This window comes from Chroicocephalus ridibundus, chromosome 5, assembly GCF_963924245.1.
Source record: "Chroicocephalus ridibundus chromosome 5, bChrRid1.1, whole genome shotgun sequence".
NCBI lineage: Eukaryota > Metazoa > Chordata > Aves > Charadriiformes > Laridae > Chroicocephalus > Chroicocephalus ridibundus.
Window position 1 is genome coordinate 66,159,432 of NC_086288.1, and position 21,253 is coordinate 66,180,684.

The 21,253-nt window shown below is 36.5% G+C and overlaps 1 protein-coding gene across 1 annotated transcript in view; it reads right to left on the minus strand.

The window, feature by feature from the left end:
• Positions 1–21,253, minus strand: part of ARAP2 (ArfGAP with RhoGAP domain, ankyrin repeat and PH domain 2) — a 131,270-nt gene that overhangs the window by 25,405 nt on the left and 84,612 nt on the right. Inside the window, exons 21-26 of the mRNA XM_063336482.1 lie at positions 20,422–20,527; positions 18,402–18,549; positions 17,467–17,535; positions 7,529–7,603; positions 6,507–6,624; positions 1,733–1,861 (exon numbers count right to left, since the gene is read on the minus strand). Of these exons, the coding sequence (XP_063192552.1) occupies positions 1,733–1,861; positions 6,507–6,624; positions 7,529–7,603; positions 17,467–17,535; positions 18,402–18,549; positions 20,422–20,527 (645 nt within the window). The remainder of the gene's footprint in view (positions 1–1,732; positions 1,862–6,506; positions 6,625–7,528; positions 7,604–17,466; positions 17,536–18,401; positions 18,550–20,421; positions 20,528–21,253) is intronic.

Here is a 21,253-nt window from a genome sequence, read left to right on the forward strand (position 1 = left end):
GACTCAAAAAATCTAACAAGATGAAATTACTACAGAACTGTGTTTATTTTAAACATTATAACGAGATCCAGTTAGAAAAGGTAATGTTTTAGGAATTAAAGTATCTTCGCTATATAAAGGTTCCTTAAAATGGCACTTCCACTCTCAAGAAAAAAAAAAAAAAAATCACTCTGCCATGTAGTGTGCAGAGATCAATACTGTAAGTCTGCAATATAGCAGAGATTTTTTCCCTTCAAGCCACTAAGAAAACCAATATAACTTATTAAATAAGTTTTTAATTATTTTAACACACACAAAAAGAAGGGCCAGTAAATGTAATAATTCAGTCAGATATCAGTGCATTTAGATTAAGGTCAAACTGAAAAGAACTGATGCAAACAATTACTCTGATGGGTTAGGACAACAAACGGATGTAGAAATTAGAAGAGAAGAAGGAGGGCAAATGGCAGATCTCCCCTTTAAATAGTACTACATTTTGTAAATTGACATTAGCCTAATCCTTATGTGTTTCTCAGAGCAGCGGTTCACACAGTCCTTATGACCCATTTCCTTTTCTGATTATACCTCAACACATACTGAGTGAGGTGATGGGATTTCATATATCAAGCTTTTAATGAAGTAGGCCATCTCTCGCTATTCACTATCCGCTATGACACATTTAGAGATAGTGAAACTCAAACCCAAAAGTCATGAATAGCGCGCTGGTTAAGGTTGGTCCGTATTTGTGCAATATGCTTTTACAGGAATGAAGGATGATGAGAGAAGGCTATTACTTTCAGAAGAATAAGCGTAATAGCGTAATTTTTATTTCTTGAAATCAAGACAGAAGAGATATGTAGATGGAGAGATTAATACCTCTGTATATGGGGAAGATAGGAAAAGAAAAGATGACATATTTAAATAAGTCACTAGATAAAATCAGGTGGGCATTAAACCAAGCATCATGTGTCACCATTGCATGTTTTACAGTGACAGCATACAGGATTTCAACTGCTTGAGAACAGGGTAGTAATTTTGGGGCACATTTACATTCTAAACTCCTGCCTCTCTCAAAGCAAATACTACATATTATTACATGGGAAACTTAAATCCAGGTATTACGTTTAAAAAAAAAAAAGGACAGGGGCAGCTTGTAAATCATATTTTTCCAGTATATATTTGACCTATATTTCCTTTCAAGTGTCAGATCTAAATTCCTCATTCTTTTTAAAAGCCCCATACTCTCTAAGTCATTCAGTTACTTGAGTATGTCATTCAAATTAGCTTTGTAGTTTGGAGGCATCGGATTATATAACAGAAATTATTATTATGATATGACATACTAACATAATTATGTATAAACTGTATGTTTTATATATAACGTAATCATTATATATACAAGGTATACATATATATAGTCCACAGAGAGGGAGTATAGCGCAGTATACATGTGGACGGACTGTGCAGAACTGCACTATGGATAAAAGAGCAGTCTCAACCTTCACAGTCAAAATTCACAAACTAACCTGAACGCAGAGTTTCTGTATGCTTTTATGTTCAAATGAGAGAGCTTATAGTTTGTAGAAACAGAAACATCCGTAATTTCTATGTTTTAAAAGGAAGTCAGCACAACCCTCAGTAAATTAAGTAACTCTTATAAAGCAGTAGTAATTCAGACATTCTGGGACATTTTGACATAATTGTTGTCCTCATATTCCCACCTGAAATACCTAAGTTTTAAAAAGATACGTACCACTGTAGAGTTTTATCATGTCTGCTGTTAGAAATCTCTTTATTATCAGATATGCGGTGCCAGGCTCTGGTAGTGAACTCCAGTGAAGAACTTGTTCTAGTACATTCTCTGTATAATGCAGAGGACGTTCTGAAAAACACCAGAGGAAAAAAAATACAACAATGTTGAAATAAAAAAAAAACAAAACCAACACAAAACCAGCAAGACTGGAGGCCCTTAGAAGTCACACATGCCTATACACAACACTGTCTCATTCACTTTGAGCTATAGAAGAAAAACACTGCTTTCAAAATACGACAATTAGGTACTTCGTTGACTTTCTGCAGCAACACTTCTGCTGGCAGGGTCTGCACAGGTAATGAATGATAAATTAAACAAGCAGTAGTCAAATGTTCAGTGACGCTTTTGTACTTAGTTATGAATATTTTCTCATATGAAGACACCAAAACATTGCTTTCAAACTAAATACAAAACAGGAACTATCACAGGGTATACTTACATATGATCAAACAGAATTGAGACCTGCAGCTATACTGGGCCTCACTGGGCTGGGCTCAATACAAAAAATGAATGAATCACGGCTACCAGTACTCTGCAATCAAAACCCAAAGAATTTGGAGCAGTTACAGTGAAAAAAACCCAACTGATATAGATTGTATTGTCTGTTAATGATCAAAGCAGATTGAGACAGACTCTTGGTTTCATTACGTTCTTTTTACTAAAGGGAAAAATATGTGGTCTTACTAGGTCTTCTCCCTGTTGCTGTGGTCGGGGAATTTCCAGACTTGCTCTTTTATATTCCAACCTCATACAAAGAGTACAGCAACATTAAAATACCAGTAGATGAAGGCATGAATAGACTGTATGGATGCACTTCAACACCTCTGTTGCTCAAACATACATTTGTTGACAGGTATCATCCATCCTAAAAGAGAAACTCTGAGACCCTTTCACAGGATGGAAAAATGTCAGCGATAAGAAAGTCCAGCCAGTACTCCGTACAAACCCCAGTTCACACACTAAAAGAAAGTAGGAAAGATCTTGCAAATAGTCCCTAAATCTGCATTATCAGATCCAGCAGAAATGTGAGTGTTACGTGTACTGCAACACAGCCTGAGGTATCATCCAAGGCAACAATGACATGGATGGAGGGAGACTGTACAGTTCCCCTCTCTATTAATCCTTCCTCCACATGCACACACACATCCACATCAGACCCCAGACGGCTTTCAAGTGCTCATCAGGAAGCACCTACTGTAAGTCATGAAAGCACAGAAACCTTAATGACTTTGTGGGCTTCAACTTAGAGCAGAGGATCCAAGTGTCATTTCATCTCCAAAGAGAGATTTTTTCCAAAAGTTCTGAGTTTCCATTTGCATACCAACTTATGTGGGTCAGGCCTTGAGAAGAGCTGGGTACAGCTCCTGGAATGTCACACCTGTGTCACACTGTCATGTTGGGTCAGGCAGTCTAGCCCCGTGTCTCTTGAGTACTGGAGGGAAAAGTATGCTGCCATAACCTCATTTTTCATTTCTGCTAGGGTAGATGAATATGAAATGTCAACAGCTGCTTTGGGACCGTCCAGCACTACACTCTAGCAGAACATATTTTCCTGAACACCTGAACACCGGAGCTTCAGAAAGCAACAGCCACAAATAACACACTTAAGTGACCGAAAAAACTACCGCTGTTTTGAGATGCAAAAATGCTACCTTACCTATAGACTTGTTATACCACTTATATAAAGATTTTGTTATTCAGACATAACAACAAAGCAGCCTAAAAAATGATACCACTCTGCAGACAGCAACTCAATCCCTACTTTATAACACCATTTCTTCTGGCCCTTTTGTTTTAAACGGTCACACTTTTAAAATTTCTTCTGAACTTTTGGGAAACTGTGGACTCTGATGTGATAAAGTTAAAACAACTTCTTGCCTTTGTACAAGAGAAAAATCCATTTTAAGGAGAAAAACTTTACAAATCAAAGGCAGGAAACACTGGCAAACCACCGCATCTTCCTAGAACACCAGCACTCCCAGAGTAAACACCTACTGTTTTATTTATAGTTACATTTAAGACCATCTGTCATCATGGATTACATGGTACATAAATCACGATGCTGAAATGCATTAGCTATTTTACTGGCAACACACCTCATTTACAAACTATCCATCAAGAACAAATTACTAAAAAAAATATACACCCTATTTTGTAAAAGCATATGGTATTGAATGTTCAGCATTAGGTTAGATAAAATTATCAATTATTTAAACTTTTCTATATGCAAATAATTTAGTTGATTTTAATATTGAAATTTTACTATTTTGAACAGCAAGCAGTCAACACGTACGTCCAATTACCCTTTTACTTAGGTCATCATATGCTGGTAAATATCCAAACCCAGTTATTTTCACCTTAAACAACATTAACTATCAGGAGAAAATTACTTCTTAGAAAATATAAGATTCTAATTTTCTTGCCTTCTCAGGGTTCGTTTTCAGGGCAGTATATCTTAAAAAGTAAAATAACTCTCATAAAACTTTAGGACTGAGTGTAACCAACTGAACACCACCCATGCACTGGACAGGTACCAGACCATGGCAAGAAGACAGGCAGAAAACTCATTTCTGTCAGAAAGACACTGTGATCATTAATGTATGTTTGAAACAAATAAGCACATTTTGTTTCTGTCATGACAGGTCAGAATCTTTACTTATTTTTAAATGCCTTAGATTACGTAATGTTCAATGATGTTTGTTAAATGATGCTAGTAAGATCAACTTACAGCAGCAAAGACTCAAGTAATTTTTTAGTTTTGCCACATTTGGACCGAAGACTACACAGGATTGTTTTTCTCTGTTATTTTCTCTGTGTTTCAGCCTTTTTGATAATCTACTAGATTCAGCAATAGCACCACAGGAGTCTTTCTGAGTAAGTGCTTCTTACTAGATGTATTATTTTTATTTTTCAACATTATAATTCAGTTCGCCTGTTCTGATGCACAGATTCTTCCAGAAAGGGCTCCATGAAGCAGGTATTTCATCAACACAATCTCTACTGATTTGAGCTGGGTGCTGAATTCAGAACTTTATTTGGTTTGCTTTTTACTTGTTTGTTTTGGTTTTAAAACACTGGTATGCCATTTCTACTTTGTGTTGTAAACTCTTCTTTCAATGGGTTACACTCTAATCCCTTGCCAATATTTATTCTCCTATATAGGGCCTGTAGCGTCTCACTTTAAACTTAATTTTGCCAATATTCTATAGTCATTAGCTCAGAAAACATTTCTAGCCCACACTAAAATACTAGTTGTTGCACCCAAATACCTCAAGAAGCTGCTGTGTGGTCTATCTTTTGTATTTACTCTTATGTTCTCTGGGCCATATCTTGTTTAGTTTTCATTTGCCAGTAAGTGTTATATATTAAGTTTAAGAAAATAAAATTCCCTCTTCAAATTCTTCCATTACTCAGTCAAAAGAAACAGGATTTCTAGAGTACTTGTAGGAGTTACCAGGACTCTTCTAAAGATAATAGATGCTAGTATTCTTTGTCAGTTGACACTTGCATCTATGAATCTGGAACTGAATTCTGTGTTACATCTCTACACAGCATCACCACAAGACTGCAAGATGCAAAGAGGGAAAGAGGGATCAGGATCATTTATTTTAGTCAAAACAGAGAACGCACTTCCATTCTCACTATGGATACTGCCAAGGTCAAGACTGAATACATCAGGAATGTTAGTAAATCTGAAGAGATTATTGCAAGCACGTCTGAAAATCAAGTTACAACAAAACTACTCAAATAATCCTGAAACATTTATTAATCTTCATTTTCTCCATTTTTTAATGTTTTTTTTTTTCTTAACTTGAAAACAGATACCATCACCACAGAAATAGCGAAGATACACAAATAAACTCGTCCACAGTCCACTTCTGTAACATGAAAATAGTAAGAGCAGCAACTTACTGTGAAGGGCAAATAGACATTGCTTTTTACTAAAAGCATATTTCTGTCCCCCATGTATTATTCAAAAATCAGATGATGTTAGTGAATATTCATCAAAATACAATGTTTTAATTAAAAAAAACAAACCTCTATTACTTTATGTTAAGTATCTCTAACAACAAAGTACAAGCTCCAGCATGCATAAAGCACTCCCAATGCTAAAACCTCTTCACAGTTCATCAACATTGTGACCATGTGACATTTGCTCTTGTTGGCAGCAGAACCATATTTAAAACAAATGTTTCAAGATTCTGCGAGATATACCATAATGCCACTTGCCATAAATGCAGGATTACACACTTTATGCCTCCTTTTTCATTTGGACAGAGAAAATAATTGACTAAATAATAAAAAAGATCCTTTCCCCATAGTATTACAAGTATTTTCTGCAAAACATTATTCCTTATAAAAATCAACTGCTGACATTCTAATGAAAATATATTTCTTCTTTAAGACTTATTGGTAAGACGTACTTTTCTATAGCCGATGAGTAATGAACTGAGAAGCAGAGTAATATAAAGGACATTTTTTTCAGACCCCAATTTATAAGCATTTTAAAACAATTCATCACATTATTTCTGGCAAAGTGTAGCAAGAACTAATGCAGATGCTCCAGTAACCAAATATAAAACTGAAGGCTAGTTTTTGTTTTGTTTCTGTAAACTTTTTAGTAACTCTTTAACTTAAGCTTTTGATTATGTTAAGTATTGAAAAATAAAAATAACAACATTTGATGAACATGCTTAATTTAAATGTCACTAACCTAGTTCTCCGTTTTCAAGTACTTCAAAAGCAGCCCAGATATCATCTTTGTTGGGAATAATGTTTTTGATTCCTAAAACATCATTAGTTAATTCTTCTGCTTCCATCAAAGGTGATACCTGTAATACAATTTAAGTCAGTTTATAATAGATTACAATTACCGATTTCTGATTTATTTTTTCCAAATTTTCCTCCCTGCAATTGACTTAAAAAAAAAAAAGCAACACATTTACTGAGTTGGAAACACATAAATTATTTGTCAGACTCCAGCATGCTTTCCTTATTTTGTTCCATGAAATCAAAGCTATAATTTTTAGCTGACATAATGTGGTAACTTGAAATTCCTTTTCTCTACCCTTGAAAAATTAGTGAAAAAGAGCCTTGATATGTTTTCTCGGGTATGGGAAGGTAAATATTACAGAAGTCCTATTTTTTTCTACTTCCTTTTTAACAATATCTGTCTTTTGTCATTACAGAATGATTTTTTTTTTTTTTTTCCTCAGCATCCAAACAATAGAGGACTACTACATGGAGACAACTGTGTTTAAAATACACTGTAGGATACAAGGCCAAAAAGTCTCAATTACAGTAAGTAACAACCTTTGGTTTCTTAGAACTCAAGGAAAGCAGATAGTCACTAGCAAAAAGAAAAATCAGGAGGACGGTCACTTAAATGGCCTTGTACTATTGAATAAAACCAGCATTCACTGAGCACTTGTTAATGTTCCTGTGTGTTGCACCTATAGAGCTGCAAGAATTTATACCACTGTATACTGTAGTAAAACTAAACGAGGACATCTCCCCTTTAAAAGAGCATCATAAAATTCTCCTTAAAAATACATAATAATCAGTCTTTACAAAATTTAGGCGACTCAGCAAATTAAAAAAAAATTAAAAGAATAATGATAGACATAAATTCATACTTTCATTATGTAATTATATAAAAACATGTACCAAAGTAAATTTAGCATACTTCATGAGAAAGTGCTTAGTAAAAACACTGTATCACATTTGTACACTAACCCTGATTATAATACTACAGTCTGGCTCCTTTCTTTCCACGTAAACTTCAATAAGCAAATCTCCAGCCTGGGAAACCTAAAACAAGACAATACATAAAAAAAAATTAGACTGTCTTAAAAATATTTTAAGTATCCATTTAAACAGGAAAAGTACATTATCTAGTACATGTGCTAGAACCTACTGAACTCAAACCTTTTTTTTTTCCACCCACTTATCTACAAAAAATAGTCCATATGTTGACTCTAATGGGAAAACCTGCTCTATGTTCACTTTTATTTGACCAATGTAAGGAAAAAGAAGCCCTATTCACAGATTCAGGAGGAAAATCCAAACCCTGACTAAATCCAACAGAATGATATCAAACAAAATGAACACACTTTACAAATATACGTTCAAAAGCAGGAAAACTAGAGGGACATGAATCGAATGGAAATTTTAAACTTTTATTTAAGACTGCAAAGTCTAAGACATGCGTGTACGTTAGTATCTTAAACTGTCAGAACCATAACTTTGATTTAGAGGTTAGCCAGGCTCACTTCAGAGACAAAACAGATCGACAGAATTTAAAACCACAAAAAAGGATGGGACAGGAGCCCCAGACTAAAATGAGTCTGTTAAAAATGAGAGGAAAATTTACAAATAACAGAACATATGGTCATATAGCTATATGTACATACCCAGATAATCAAAATTTGCTACTACAAAGACTAACAATGAAAACTTGTCATTACATAAAAAAGGAATCAAAACAAATGCTCTTGATATCAACCTCTTAAATACAGCTCTTCAAATTTGTTGGAGAGATATCTAAATTTTATTTACAATGCTCACATGTGGAATAATTAGGTGATAAAGCAAATGTATTACATGATATATAGTACTTTAACATACCCAATACCAACAAACAATTTAAGAATGTCTAACAATATGAAACTTACAAAGAAATTGGAAAGTCAGTAAATACTACACTTTATGATCAACAAGAAAAACGTGACTCATGAAAAGGAATTTAGTATTTTCCATCACTAACAGGTTGGCTCATCTATGGCAATAAAATTACCTTCGTGGATGAAAAATAAATTTGCTTTTCTACAGTTAAAAATGTTTCAGGTTTTGCCTGCTCTACTTCCCTTGCATTATAGTCATAAGCATCTTCAGAAGATTGTAATTAATCCCAGTACAAAAAATATCTTCTAAAACTAAATACATGGTGACGATCAGAGCACAGGAAGATAAATAAGACAGAAAACTGGACCTTTCAGGAGGTGTACCCTTTTATTAATAAGCCAATATGAAGAATTAATAAACAAATTAATATTAAGAATAAAAACTTGTGTCTTAATTTTGAGAATAGTATTCATAGTGATGCTACTTATTTACATATTACTACAAACAGGAAGAGGTTAAGAAAAGTAAAAAACCATCATACAGAATAAGGTATGGAGAAAATGATAGAAACAGGTGAGCTTTGGGATACATTTTGACTAATTTACAGAAGCTAAAACTACGTTTCTATAGAAAAATAAATGGCAGCACTCAATTTTAAAGAATGTTAACATTCTGAAAAACGGTGACTTTAAAGTTAATTTAGCCTCTGAGAATAGAAAACTAATGGAAACATTTGTGAGGAAAAACATTACAAAGCTACTTTGAAGAAAGCTGCTTAATTATAGTGGCACAGACTCAAAAAAGCTCATTTAGTTGTAAAATTTGCTTTTCAGATGATATTACAGAAAAAGGTTGGAAATAAGAATGAAGCTGACATTTGATTTCCACTGGGCTCATGTAAACAACCGTATGGAGAGAAAATGTGATATAAATTACAGCAGCAAACAGGAACAGCTGGCATAAGTATATGGTGGACAGAAAATGAAGAGCGGCTAATGAAGTGCCACCTGGAACGGAACTTCAGTGACATTTCAGATATGAGAACTTCCAGGCCTTCAGCAGAAATTTGGTTCTGTTGTTCTCTGAACACTCTGCATCACTAACCTGGAGATAAAATAGCAACCTATATACCCAAATGTATTAAGTATCTGCATCACTAATTTTCCCACAAATATGCACACATTTGGATGCAATAATGTCAGATTGTCGGATGTTAAATGGAGAAGATTCTTAAACAAAATTCTTAATTGTAGCTGCTTGAGGCCTAAGTTGGCAATCATCCACACTATTACATCACTCAGTTTGCACCATGTCATCAGTTTTAGCAGTACTGGAAGCCTATCTGAAAAAGTTCCCAAAGCGCTACCTCTCCTGCATAAGCCTGAAGTCCAACCAGCAGGTCCACCTGCTACATGGTCTGCCTGTGCAAGTCTTCCAAATGTATAGTCTTGCAAACTGCTTACGGGCTGAACGATGGTAGCTACTGACAGAGGAAGCAGAGCAGCTGAAAAAGACTATATTTCATCATACCCCTTTTCTTTCATTGAAATAATGAAAGCTATCATAGAACGGTTCAGGTTGGAAGAGATCATCTGAACTTAAAGATCATCTAGTTCCAGCCCCCCTGCCCTGGGCAGGGACACCTCCCATTAGACCAGGCTGCCCAAAGCCTCATCCAGCCTGGCCTTGAACACTTCCAGGGATGGGGCATCCACAGCTTCTCTGGGCAACCTGTTCCAGTGTCTTACCACCCCCACAGTAAAGAATTTCTTCCTAGTATCCAATCTAAATCTACCCTCCTTCATTTTGAAATGGTTACCCCTTGTCTTATCCTTACAGTCCCTGATAAAGAGTCCCTCCCCACCCTTCCTGTAGGCCCCCTTTAGGTACTGGAAGGGGCTATAAGGTCTCCCCAGAGCCTTTTCTTCTCCAGGCTGAACAACCCCAGCTCTCTCAGCCTGTCCTCATAGCAGAGGTGCTCCAGCCCTCTGATCATCTTCGTGGCTCTCCTCTGGACCTGTTTCAGTTAAAGTTAAAGCTACACCATTCCAACTAACCATTGTTTCTATTCTGAAAGTGTTTATCATATTTCAGGTCTGTACTGGCAAATACAACTCATGACAATTGACTGGGGTCTGGCTACTCTTCATGTGGTGTTAATGAAAGCATCAAATGCTAAGTCAGACTTAACAACAGCAGTTAAAAAGAAGTTTATATGGCCAAGCCTGATAAAATATAAAGTGTAGGCATCCATACAATCTAGTCTTTTGAAGTTATGAGTAATATGCACTTTATACTCATGACAGAAGTTATAAATGTAAAATATAACAAAGAGGAAGGTCAGTCTTTTTCAAAAGCACTTAGTGTTAGTCCGGGTCTGGCTCTAATGTATTTCCCCAGCAAAACCTACGGACAACACCATGCAGAGTTAGGGAAATGTTGAATTCTTCTAGAGAAAAAGTTATATACAAAATCTCAAAACATACTTGTAACCACCTAGAAGAAGCTTCTTTAATCAGTGGGCTTCAGGCAGGAAATACTCTGAAATAATAGCAAATGTATCACCTTTGATCAGGATTACCCCCTTCTGCACTCAAGTGGTCCCAGGCATTAGATATCCATGCGTTTCACAGGTTATGTGCACATGGAGTTTCAGAAAAATGTATTTATAAATTGAAACACTCGTTACATTAATCATGTTTACTACAGAAAAATTGGCAACTGGCAAAAAATGTTTCACAGCTTAATTCAGTTCATGGTCAGAATCAAATTGCCACAAATGACAGTCAGACAGTCAGGCTCTTGAGGACTGCATTCCTCAGTTGTTATATTCAAGGGGTAATAGGCTGACATAACAGAAACAATGCAGTCCCTAGCCTTAAAAGCAGTTCGAACTTCAATTTATCAACCATTAAAAGGTAGATGTTTTGTTCCAACGTCCATTGCTTGTTTAGAAAGCTAAAAAGAAAAGCCGTTATCTCTGGGGCAAGTGCTCTCAAACAGCAAAGGTCTCCTGAGTTCATATTTGCTGTCTTGACTTCTGGTGGCTCTTTTTCCACAAAATGCCATACAGAATAAAGATACCGAGGATTTGCTAAGACCCCAAAACATTTTCTAACTCAAACTCAGCATTTCATGAGGTCTTCAGATACAATGTTGACAGAGATTAATTAATAAAATCCAGCAGCTCAGTTACGATTTTGCTCATAACAGGTGGTGAAAAAGTGTACTGAATATTAAGAATTCATGTTTTCCAAGTACGAACCTGGAATCACTTCAGACACATAATTTTAAAATGCCCAAGTGACCAAGTTTGTTCTAGGAATTTTGCATTACTTATTTTCTTCATAGGGAGAAGAACATCAACGACAGCTTTAAGTTGAGATCATTGTCCTATTTGGGAAACAGGGAAGTCAATCACGTTGTATACTATTTTCCATTTTATGACATTCAAGTCATAAAAAAAAATATTTTAAAGAATAAAGCCATAAAACAATGTACACAATGTATAGTGCAAGTCCATTTTGCCCATACAATACAAACAATATAGCATAAAATATTTGATTATGTCTTAATCGTAAAATATTTCTAGAAGGGTGAAAAAGGTTGTAATTTACTACAATAATTTTTCATTTGAAAAATTATTTTCTGTCTCCTTTTCACGTTGAGATTATCTAGCATGCAGATATTTGTTTATGTAACAGTTCATATGGAAATCCAAAGTGTTTTCTCACACTAGGCGTTGAGCAATGCAAAAAGAGACTAAACAGATTTTTCTGTGTTTGATTTCACAATATGAATTCTCAAAACAATCAGGTCAGAAAGCTTCCTGTGCAACATGCTGACTGTTAAGACCCCAGTCTCCTTTCCCTATCCATTTCACAAGTAATTTAAGCGCTTAATCTGGGACAGAACAGTACAACAGGGATCCAGGAGCCATGATCTAAATTCTTAAAATGGAAATATTGCTTCTCACATGACACAATGCCTGAGGTCATGCCACTAGCAACCTAACAGCATGGCACTGGAAAGAACCGGGACACACTCTGGTCAGGTCTCTGCCCTGAGAAACTGGGGTCCCAAAATCACAGAGCGAGCCAAGGATTGCTTCTGCACCTCAGGTAAGGCTAGCCCTCGTGAACTTAAGACCTTTTGCCTGAACCTGGCAAACACGAGACCTTTTGCCAGGAAAAAAAAAAAAAAGCAGCAATGCTGAGATGGAAATCATAGCTGCGGTGTAATAACTTATTCTAGAAATTATCTGAGAAAGCATTTAATGAATACAGCAAAAATTTACAGATACACCCAGGTGCTAACACAATTTAGTGAAATTTAATATCAGTGACATGTCATATCTAGGAGTACGCAGACTCCATATCCATCTGAGACTCTCTTATGCATCGTATCTAAGTATTTAGCACTTATTTACCACATTCTTTGGAGAACTTTTTTCCCACGGGATGAAAAAAATAGATTTTCAAATGTAGGCATTTAAGTACTATTCCTAATGCATTTCTTTTTAGTCCAATCTCTCCCTTAAAACTGAAGTAGGAAGTGCCATTTTCTTCAATTTTCTGTTCTACTTGTACAAGCATTCTCTCTGAAACTAAAAGTAGTCATTTCTAGCAATGTGTTAAGAATGAATGAGAACAAATTTGACAGTTGCATACCACCTAAAAATAAGAAGCCTTTTCACTGCTACCTTCGAAATTTTAAGTACTGTAAAGCACTGCAAATAATCCCTTCCTATTTATGAGGCCTCAAAGGATAAGTAAAGAGCTCCTGATTGAACTCAGACATACAAACAAATGTAGAAGAGATGGAAGCAGAGGCAGGTAACCCAAGAAAAGTGCAGAGCTACTGTCCCGTTGGGCAGGAATGAGGTTAGGAAAACCAAGGCTGACCTTGAGTTGAAGCTTGCAAGGGATGCAAAGGAATCAGGAAAGGATTTTACAAGCACGTGAACAGCAAAAGGGAGACTAGGGAAAACACGGGCCCGTTGCTGAATAGGGTGGGGGACCAGGTGACAAATCACACAGAAAAGGCTAAGGTACTCAATGCATTCTTTGCCTCAGTCTTTACTGGTAATATGGACCTTCAGGAACCCCAGGCCCCTGAAATTAGAGGGAAGGTCTGGAGCAATGAAGATTTCCCTCTGTAGTGGAGGACCAGGTTAAAGGGCACTTAAAGAAACTAGATGTACATAAGTCTTTGGAGCCTGACAAGTAGGACCCACGAGTGCCAAGGAATCTCACTGGTATCACTGTAAAGTCACTCAAGAGAAGCACAAGCATTGAAGCACAAGCATTGATCCCGTCTTCAAGAAGAGCAAGAAGGAAGATGTGGGGAACTACAGGCTGGTCAACTTCACCTCAGTCCCTGGGAAAGTGGTGGAGAAAATCCTCCTGGAAAGCGTTTCCAAACACACAAATGAGAACAAGGTGATTTGGATTCATCAGCATGGATTTATAAACTGGAAATATGAAGGGAAAGTCAGGCTTAACGAAACTGATAGTCCTCTACAGTGAAGATACTAGTGGGTGAAAGGATACCAGCAGATGTTGTTTACCTCCGGTTTAGTAAGCTCTTTGACAGTGTCCCCCATATCATCATCATTGACAAAGTGCAGGTTAGATAAGTAGACAGTAATGTGGAATGAAAACTGGCTGAACAGCCAGGAGACCATTAATCTTCATCAACGACCTGGATAATGGTACAGAGCACATCCTCAAGAAGTTTGCAGATGGTACTAAACTGGGAGGAGTGGCTGATAGATTTAGAAGGACCTCAGACTGGGCAGAGAGGAACCTCATAAAGTTCAACAAGGGGAAATCCAAGCCTTGCACTTTGGGAGGAATAATCCCAGGTATTAGTACACACTGGGGGACAATGAGCTGGAATGGAGCTTTGCCAACAAGGACCTTGATGTCCTAGTATAAAACAAGCTGATCATGAGCACCCTCACAGAAAAGAATGCCAACAGCCTCCTGGGCTACATTAGGCAAAGCACTGTCGGCAGGTCGAAAGAGGTGATTCTTCCCTTCTATTCAGCCCTGCTGAGGCCATACCTGGAGTACTGTGTCCAGTGCCAGGCTCCTCAGTACAAGTGTCCTGGAACTACTGCAGAGAGTCCAGTAAAGAATCAACAAGATGATGAAGGCATCTTTCATATAAGAAGAGGCTGAAAGAGTTGAGACTGCTCAGCCTGGAGAAGAGAAAGCTTGGGGGGAATCTCACCACTGTGTACAAATATCTGATGGGAGGGAATGACGAAAACTGAGATACTCTTCTCAGTGACATCCAGTGACAGGACAAGAGGCAATGGGCACAAATTAAAAACACACAACATTCAATCTAAACACAAGAAAATAATTATACTGTGAGGGTAGGCAAACACTGGAAGAGGTTGCCCAGAGAGACTCCATCCTCGGAGATACTCAAAATCTGACAGGACACAGTCCTAGGTAACCTACTTTAAGAGGCCGTACTTGAGAGCAGTGTTAACTGGACTAGATGAACTCAACAGGCTCCTTCCATCCTAGACAACTGGAATAAAGCTGTGTCAGGGGAAGTTCAGATTGGACAGCAGGAAAAGATTCTTCACTAAGAGGGTGGTCGGTCACTGAAACAGGCTCCCCAGGTCATGGCACCAAACTATGGCATCTGGCACCTTCAAGAAGCATCTGGATGTTGCTCTTAGTCATATGGTTAAGTTCTAGGTAGTCCTGTGAGGAGCAGGGAGTTGGGACTGGATGATCCTTCTGGGTCCCTTCCAACTTGAGATATTCTATGATTCTACGACAATTCTGTGATGAGGTAGCAGATTTTGTTTCATTTTTAAGGTTAAAGTGATATTACTGTTTTTGTAAAGAATTTAAAGCTTAACCATGTGTGTTACGAGAATCAAGTCAGAGTCTATTAGCACAGTAGGTGTAACCATCAATTCAGAAAGTTGATTATTAATGCTAGAGATCTTGCTGAGAGCAAAAGAAGAACAGTTAAAATCCTGGTTCGATCTTTCTATAACTTCTCCTTCCAACAACCTGGAGAATCCCAGGGAAACCAGTCCAAACAGACCCAATTATTCATGAAGGTTCCAATCTGATTATAAAGTTTAAAATTTAGGAGGACTAGCTTTTCATGTGCTAGAAGATTTTTGGCAAAAAAATTTACCAATTTTAGAAAGCCTAGATTTTTAATTAAAAAAAAAAAAAAAAGCAACACAAAAGCAAGTCTCTGTCTTTTTCTTCAATAGGCATCCTTCTAAATACAATACACCTCATAAAGGTGATTTTTTAGTCTTATCTAGGCTGGAAAAATTACAGAACAAAACCAGTTTATTTGGGTCTTCTCTATATTTCTCACAGCTTCAGTTTTAGACAAACCCAACTTGCCAGCAATTGCTACTATATTATTCAATCTATCAACAGCCTTTAAGTTTCCTTTCTACCTCTTTCTCTCTACCTAATCAAAATCTCTCCACTATCTCTTTCTCCGCTCATGAAACTCCTCTCATATTTCCCTCATTTTTCCAGATGGTATTACGGATATTTAACTATTACAGCTTCCCAGAGCTGCTTGTGAAATGTTAATAGTGTAACAAGCTGTAACAACAATTTTTTTGGTTCCAAAACCACAGAAATTATTTATTTAGAAGTCTATGCATTTTCACTATCTTAGGCTTCAAAATTTTATACTGTAATCTCAGTAAGGTCCTTCTCCTGGACCCCAAAATTAATAAGTTCCATAAAGATAGTCCAACACCTGCCTTGCAGAATGCTCTTAGGGATATCAAATTTGGGTTGTGTGTGGTTGGTTTTTTTTTTTTTTTTTATGATTACCAAGGCAGATGTTTCCACTCTGCAAGACAGACACTAGAAATAAACTTTAAACTGTTTCCCAGTGACTTGGTCACTCCCCTACAGGCACCAAAAGCATTATACCCTGTATATGTACACTCACAGTAGGTCATGATGCTCAGAAATCTTCGTGCCACTCTGACCCAGACAATAAGGCAATATGAGATAAAAATAAGACTCCAGACAGCAATTCACAGAACATGCAATTTCAACATTTATTTGCAAGACCCGTTCTTCTTAATGATGGCTTACAATGTACCACTAAACTGTTGCTGGAAGGGGGAAGGCAGCCAGCAGACAAAGCATTATAGATTTTTTTTTCCTAGCTTTCTATTAGTTTCTAAAGCCCAATAAGCTCCAAAATCACTAAAAGCTTCTCCTCCACTACTTCAGATTTCTGGAGAAGCTTTTAAGCTCCCTGCATTTCCTTTTACCTCTCTTAATCCAACCACCTTAGTAGTAGTATGAAATTTACCAATTTTTGCTTTAATTAGGACTGTACACAAATACCATTCAGACAGTGAAACATGTTATCATTTGGCTGTTTCTTACCACTCTGAAGTTACTCTAAAGCTGTTACAGGTAAGACTGGAACTCAAAATGATAATAAGTGGCATAAGATCTTCTTATATTGTATCCCAAAGTTCAGTTTGACTATTAGTATGTGTCTGAAGTTTCCCCAAATAATATTTGTGCTTTGGGGTTTTAGAAATAGGATGCAGCTAAAGATTCAGATGCTTTAAACTCAAAGGGATGGTGAAACTCTAATGAAGAGAGACCATGTATACTCAAAGCTCATGAAATAATAAAACTATTAATATACACTTGAAGGTATTTAATAAGCATGTTTAAAATTAAAAAAAGACGTGTCATCGCTTTCACACTTGCAAATGTTGACCATTTCCTTCTAGTACAATTTATGAAGCTTAGTAAAAATACGTAGCAACCTGTAAACTATCCCAGTGCTTAGGCCAGAACATAATTCCACAGTATGCTTTACACAGAACTGTTTTGCATTATCACTTTATGCCTCCTCTTTTATTTAATTTTATTTCGCTCAGCTCTGTAGTTAACACCGGTCACTATACAAACTTAGAAATTTACGTTTAGAAATCTAGGTATAAAACCCCATAAACAACAAAATAGTCTTTGTTAAAATTATTTTCATACCACTTGAGGTTTGCCACTTACCTGAGTGTCTTTCCACCTAGTAATAAAGCTGTTCTCTATATCCATTTGTTTGACCTGGTCTTCATTTATCTGTTTAAAATGGATCATTTGTGATCAGTTAATAAGAGAGCTAGTATAAAAATTACAACATAAAGTAGCAAAGACTTATTTAATATAATAAACTAAGATAAATATGAATATAAATATAGAGGAATGCTTGCATCTAACAATAGTAAATAATTAATAATAATATAACAATAATAAATATTGTTACAATTAACAATATTGTTAATCATGTTCTTGTAGAAGCAGCTACGCAAAATATTCTGTCAGTCAGAAACAGGTGACTGTTCATTGATGGGACTCATTAGTATAACCTTTACCAAATACGTATTAGAAGAGAGAGGACTCCATGAAAAACTGCCAAACAACATTACAATGGCACAGTAAACTCTAAACCAAAATGTCTAATACGAATTGCTGCTAGTCGTATTTTTTCTATCACACTGGATTTAATGTTCTTTTCTAGGCCTAAGGAATCAAACACTTTCGCTAGTCTTTATTGTAACCACAGCTCAGAAACTAAGAACATAGAATTCTTCCATGCTTCAGTACTGATCAGGCCCATAAAATTTGAATAGAAGTATTATTTTATTATTTAGTGTTTAGTAATTTAGTATTAATAGACATAATCTTAAAATTTTCTTACAATTGGTATGCTGTTGTCAACAAGAACGTGCACCACTTTCAAAAACAGTATGTCACAGTAATCCTATAAATATAGTCTTTCCTACACAGGCTTTAAAAGCAGACAAAGAACAATGTCCACTGAATTCAAAAGCCCTGCAGATTCTCAGACAGTGTAACTAATAGCAAGATCATCTTTAAAAACATTTCTATATTTTAGCGTGCCTAACAGCTGAGCAATTAGGACACTTTTATATAAAGATACCTACATCAAAAAGTTGCACGTAATTTTTAATTAGATCTTCAATTACATTGACTTCTTCACTAGTTTGGCCTTTAGTTTGAAATAAGCATGAGGAAAACACCATGGCTAGATTGTGAGGGTTCATATGATTAATTTCAGAACACTTCTGCACCCTGTTGAAGGAAAAAAACCACACAGTTAGAAGGTTTCATTGTTCCTTTAATTGCCTGAGGCTCCTCAACAGAATATGGAGTGCATTTCAAAAAGAATAACTACATTAAATGCAATAAAAATATCTATTATTACTTATTCTTTTTTGTATTTATTTCTTTATATTCTTTATCTCACATCTCATTACAGAAATGAAAACTTTCTGTCTCCATCTTATGTGATATCAAAATTATTTAGAATAGAATAGAATAAAAATAGAATAAAATAGTTCAGTTTGGAAGGGACTTACAACAATCATCTAGTCTGACTGCCTGATCACTTAAGGGCTGACCAAAAGTTAAAGCATGCTATTAAGGGCATTGTCCAAATGCCTCTTAAACACTGGCAGGCCTGGGGCATCGACCACCCCTCTAGGAAGCCTGTTCCAGTGTTTGGCCACCCTCTCAGTAAAGAAATGATTCCTAATATCAAGTCTGAACCTCCCCGGATGCGGCTTTGAACCGTTCCCATATGTCCTATCCCCGGATAGCAGGGAGAAGAGCTCAGCACCTCCCTTCTCCACCTGATCTCCTCAGGAAGCTGTAGAGAGCAATGAGATTACCCTTCAGCCACCTTTTCTCCAAACTAGACAAGCCCAAAGTCCTTAGCTGCTCCTCACAGGACATGCCTTCCAGCCCTGTCACCAGCTTTATTGACCTCCTCTGGATGCATTCAAGGACCTTTACATCCTTCTTAAATTGTGGGGCCCAGAACTGCATGCAGCACTCAAGGTGAGGCCACACCACCGCTACGTACAGCTTTGCTATATTACGTTATACAAGTATATCCTACAAACTTATGATCTACGATCAAAGAAAACATGGAAAGAAACGAGATCCTACTTAGCTTTATACTTATGGTAAAGTTTCCATATCAGTTCTGTTGTTTACATAATGTGTCCTCTTTTAGAAGTAAACACTTTAAAGTATCTCAGAATTTTGGCTGTTACACACATGAATTCAAACTACTTTCAGAACAAATAAAAAAAGCATATTAATAAATCTGAACTGGATATGCTTAGAAACATCGTTAAGTGCAATACTTGCTATAATCTTTATCCCAATAACAGCACCAATCAATTTAATAATCATATGAATAGTTTTTAAAGGACATCTGCTAGGTACCTGGTTATGCGATGTAATTTCCGAGCACAAAATCCTGCAAAGAAAAGATTCTACACATTCTCTACCCACTACAATTTGACAGGAATGTAATTTGACTTGTTCAATAGATAACATAATATAAACCGTTACTATTTAACCACGACACTGCAGAATCATCACTTTTTTATATATTGGCTATTGCTTATTTAATCTAGGAAAAAGACAGGACCTTTGTTGCTTTAAACACGTTTATATTTTGGATATTGTCTACTACTACCTCTGTTGCAAAACAAAGCACTAATGACAAACAGAAAGGGTACCTATGTCTCAAAGTTATGTGCAATACAAATAGAGAAGAAAGGCATTTTCCCTGAAAAAAAATCTTTCAAGAACCATTTGCAACAATCCTCTGGAAGATTAGCAGACTGGGGTAAAATGAGTTTGTATAAAGAAGCTACATCAAAAATTACCCTCCTTGGACTGGCAGCCCTCTCTCACTGTAAGGCTGTTTCATCCCATTGATATTTATAGATACTTACTGCTGAAACTACAACCAAAGTAAAAACACATTATAAATTAAAAGGAATCAAATATAACTAATCATCACAACTAAGTAAGCTTTTGATGCTTACAGTTAACAAAACAAGCCCCATTTCATTTATGGTTATACCGAGTTATACCGAGAACACAAGAACAAGAATTTCCCTGCTACAGTGCATCAATTGCATTGACCTGTAAAGATGTTCAATTAAAGCAGCCAAAGTTGCCCTATTGACTGGTGGAAGCGTCCGAATAAAAGCTCCATACTTCCTCACACGTTCCTTTTCATTCTGTGTATCTGCCAGAAAACAATAATCATTGAGCATTAATAACAATGCACACTAAAACCCAACTGTAGTTCTCATTAACTATATTGGCATCATCTAGTCATTTAAAATTACAGTTTATCCAATCAACCTCTTCTTCATAAAGGCAATACTGACAATCTACTATTTACAAAGTCTGTTAGCGTAGAGTAGTTCAGGGAAACAGTATCAGCAATAGAGAGGGACAGTTCTATATTCAAGCACCATTTGCTACCGTTTAAGACTAAATCCCAGGATAGCTTTTCCTCTCAAAGGATGTTTAACCTATCGTTTGTGTGTGTACATGTGTGAGTGCATCTATGTATGCACAAGTGCAAAAGTACTTCTAAGAGTTCCCAGAGATCAGAAAGGAAAAGACCTTTTCATCTTTTTTATTTTCATTGGAAAAGTGCCTCAATACCCAAAGTAGTTTAGAGATCCAAATATATTAGACTGATAAGAGGAGAACAAAGCGGAAGGGGTGGTGAATAAATTGTACAAAGTTACGTAGCTGAACAGTGGTAGAGCCAGTGACAGGAATTCCAGTCTTGGGAATTACAGTACCTGAGACACAGCCACAGCTCTCTACCTTCACGTTAAGTCCACCTCCCTGTGCTGCATAGATACTACAGAGCATAATCCTGCTTGGGGCATGAGCAAAGTTAATGTAAATTTAATTAATTTATTTATTTAGCTTTTCCGCTCTCAGTCCCTTGGTT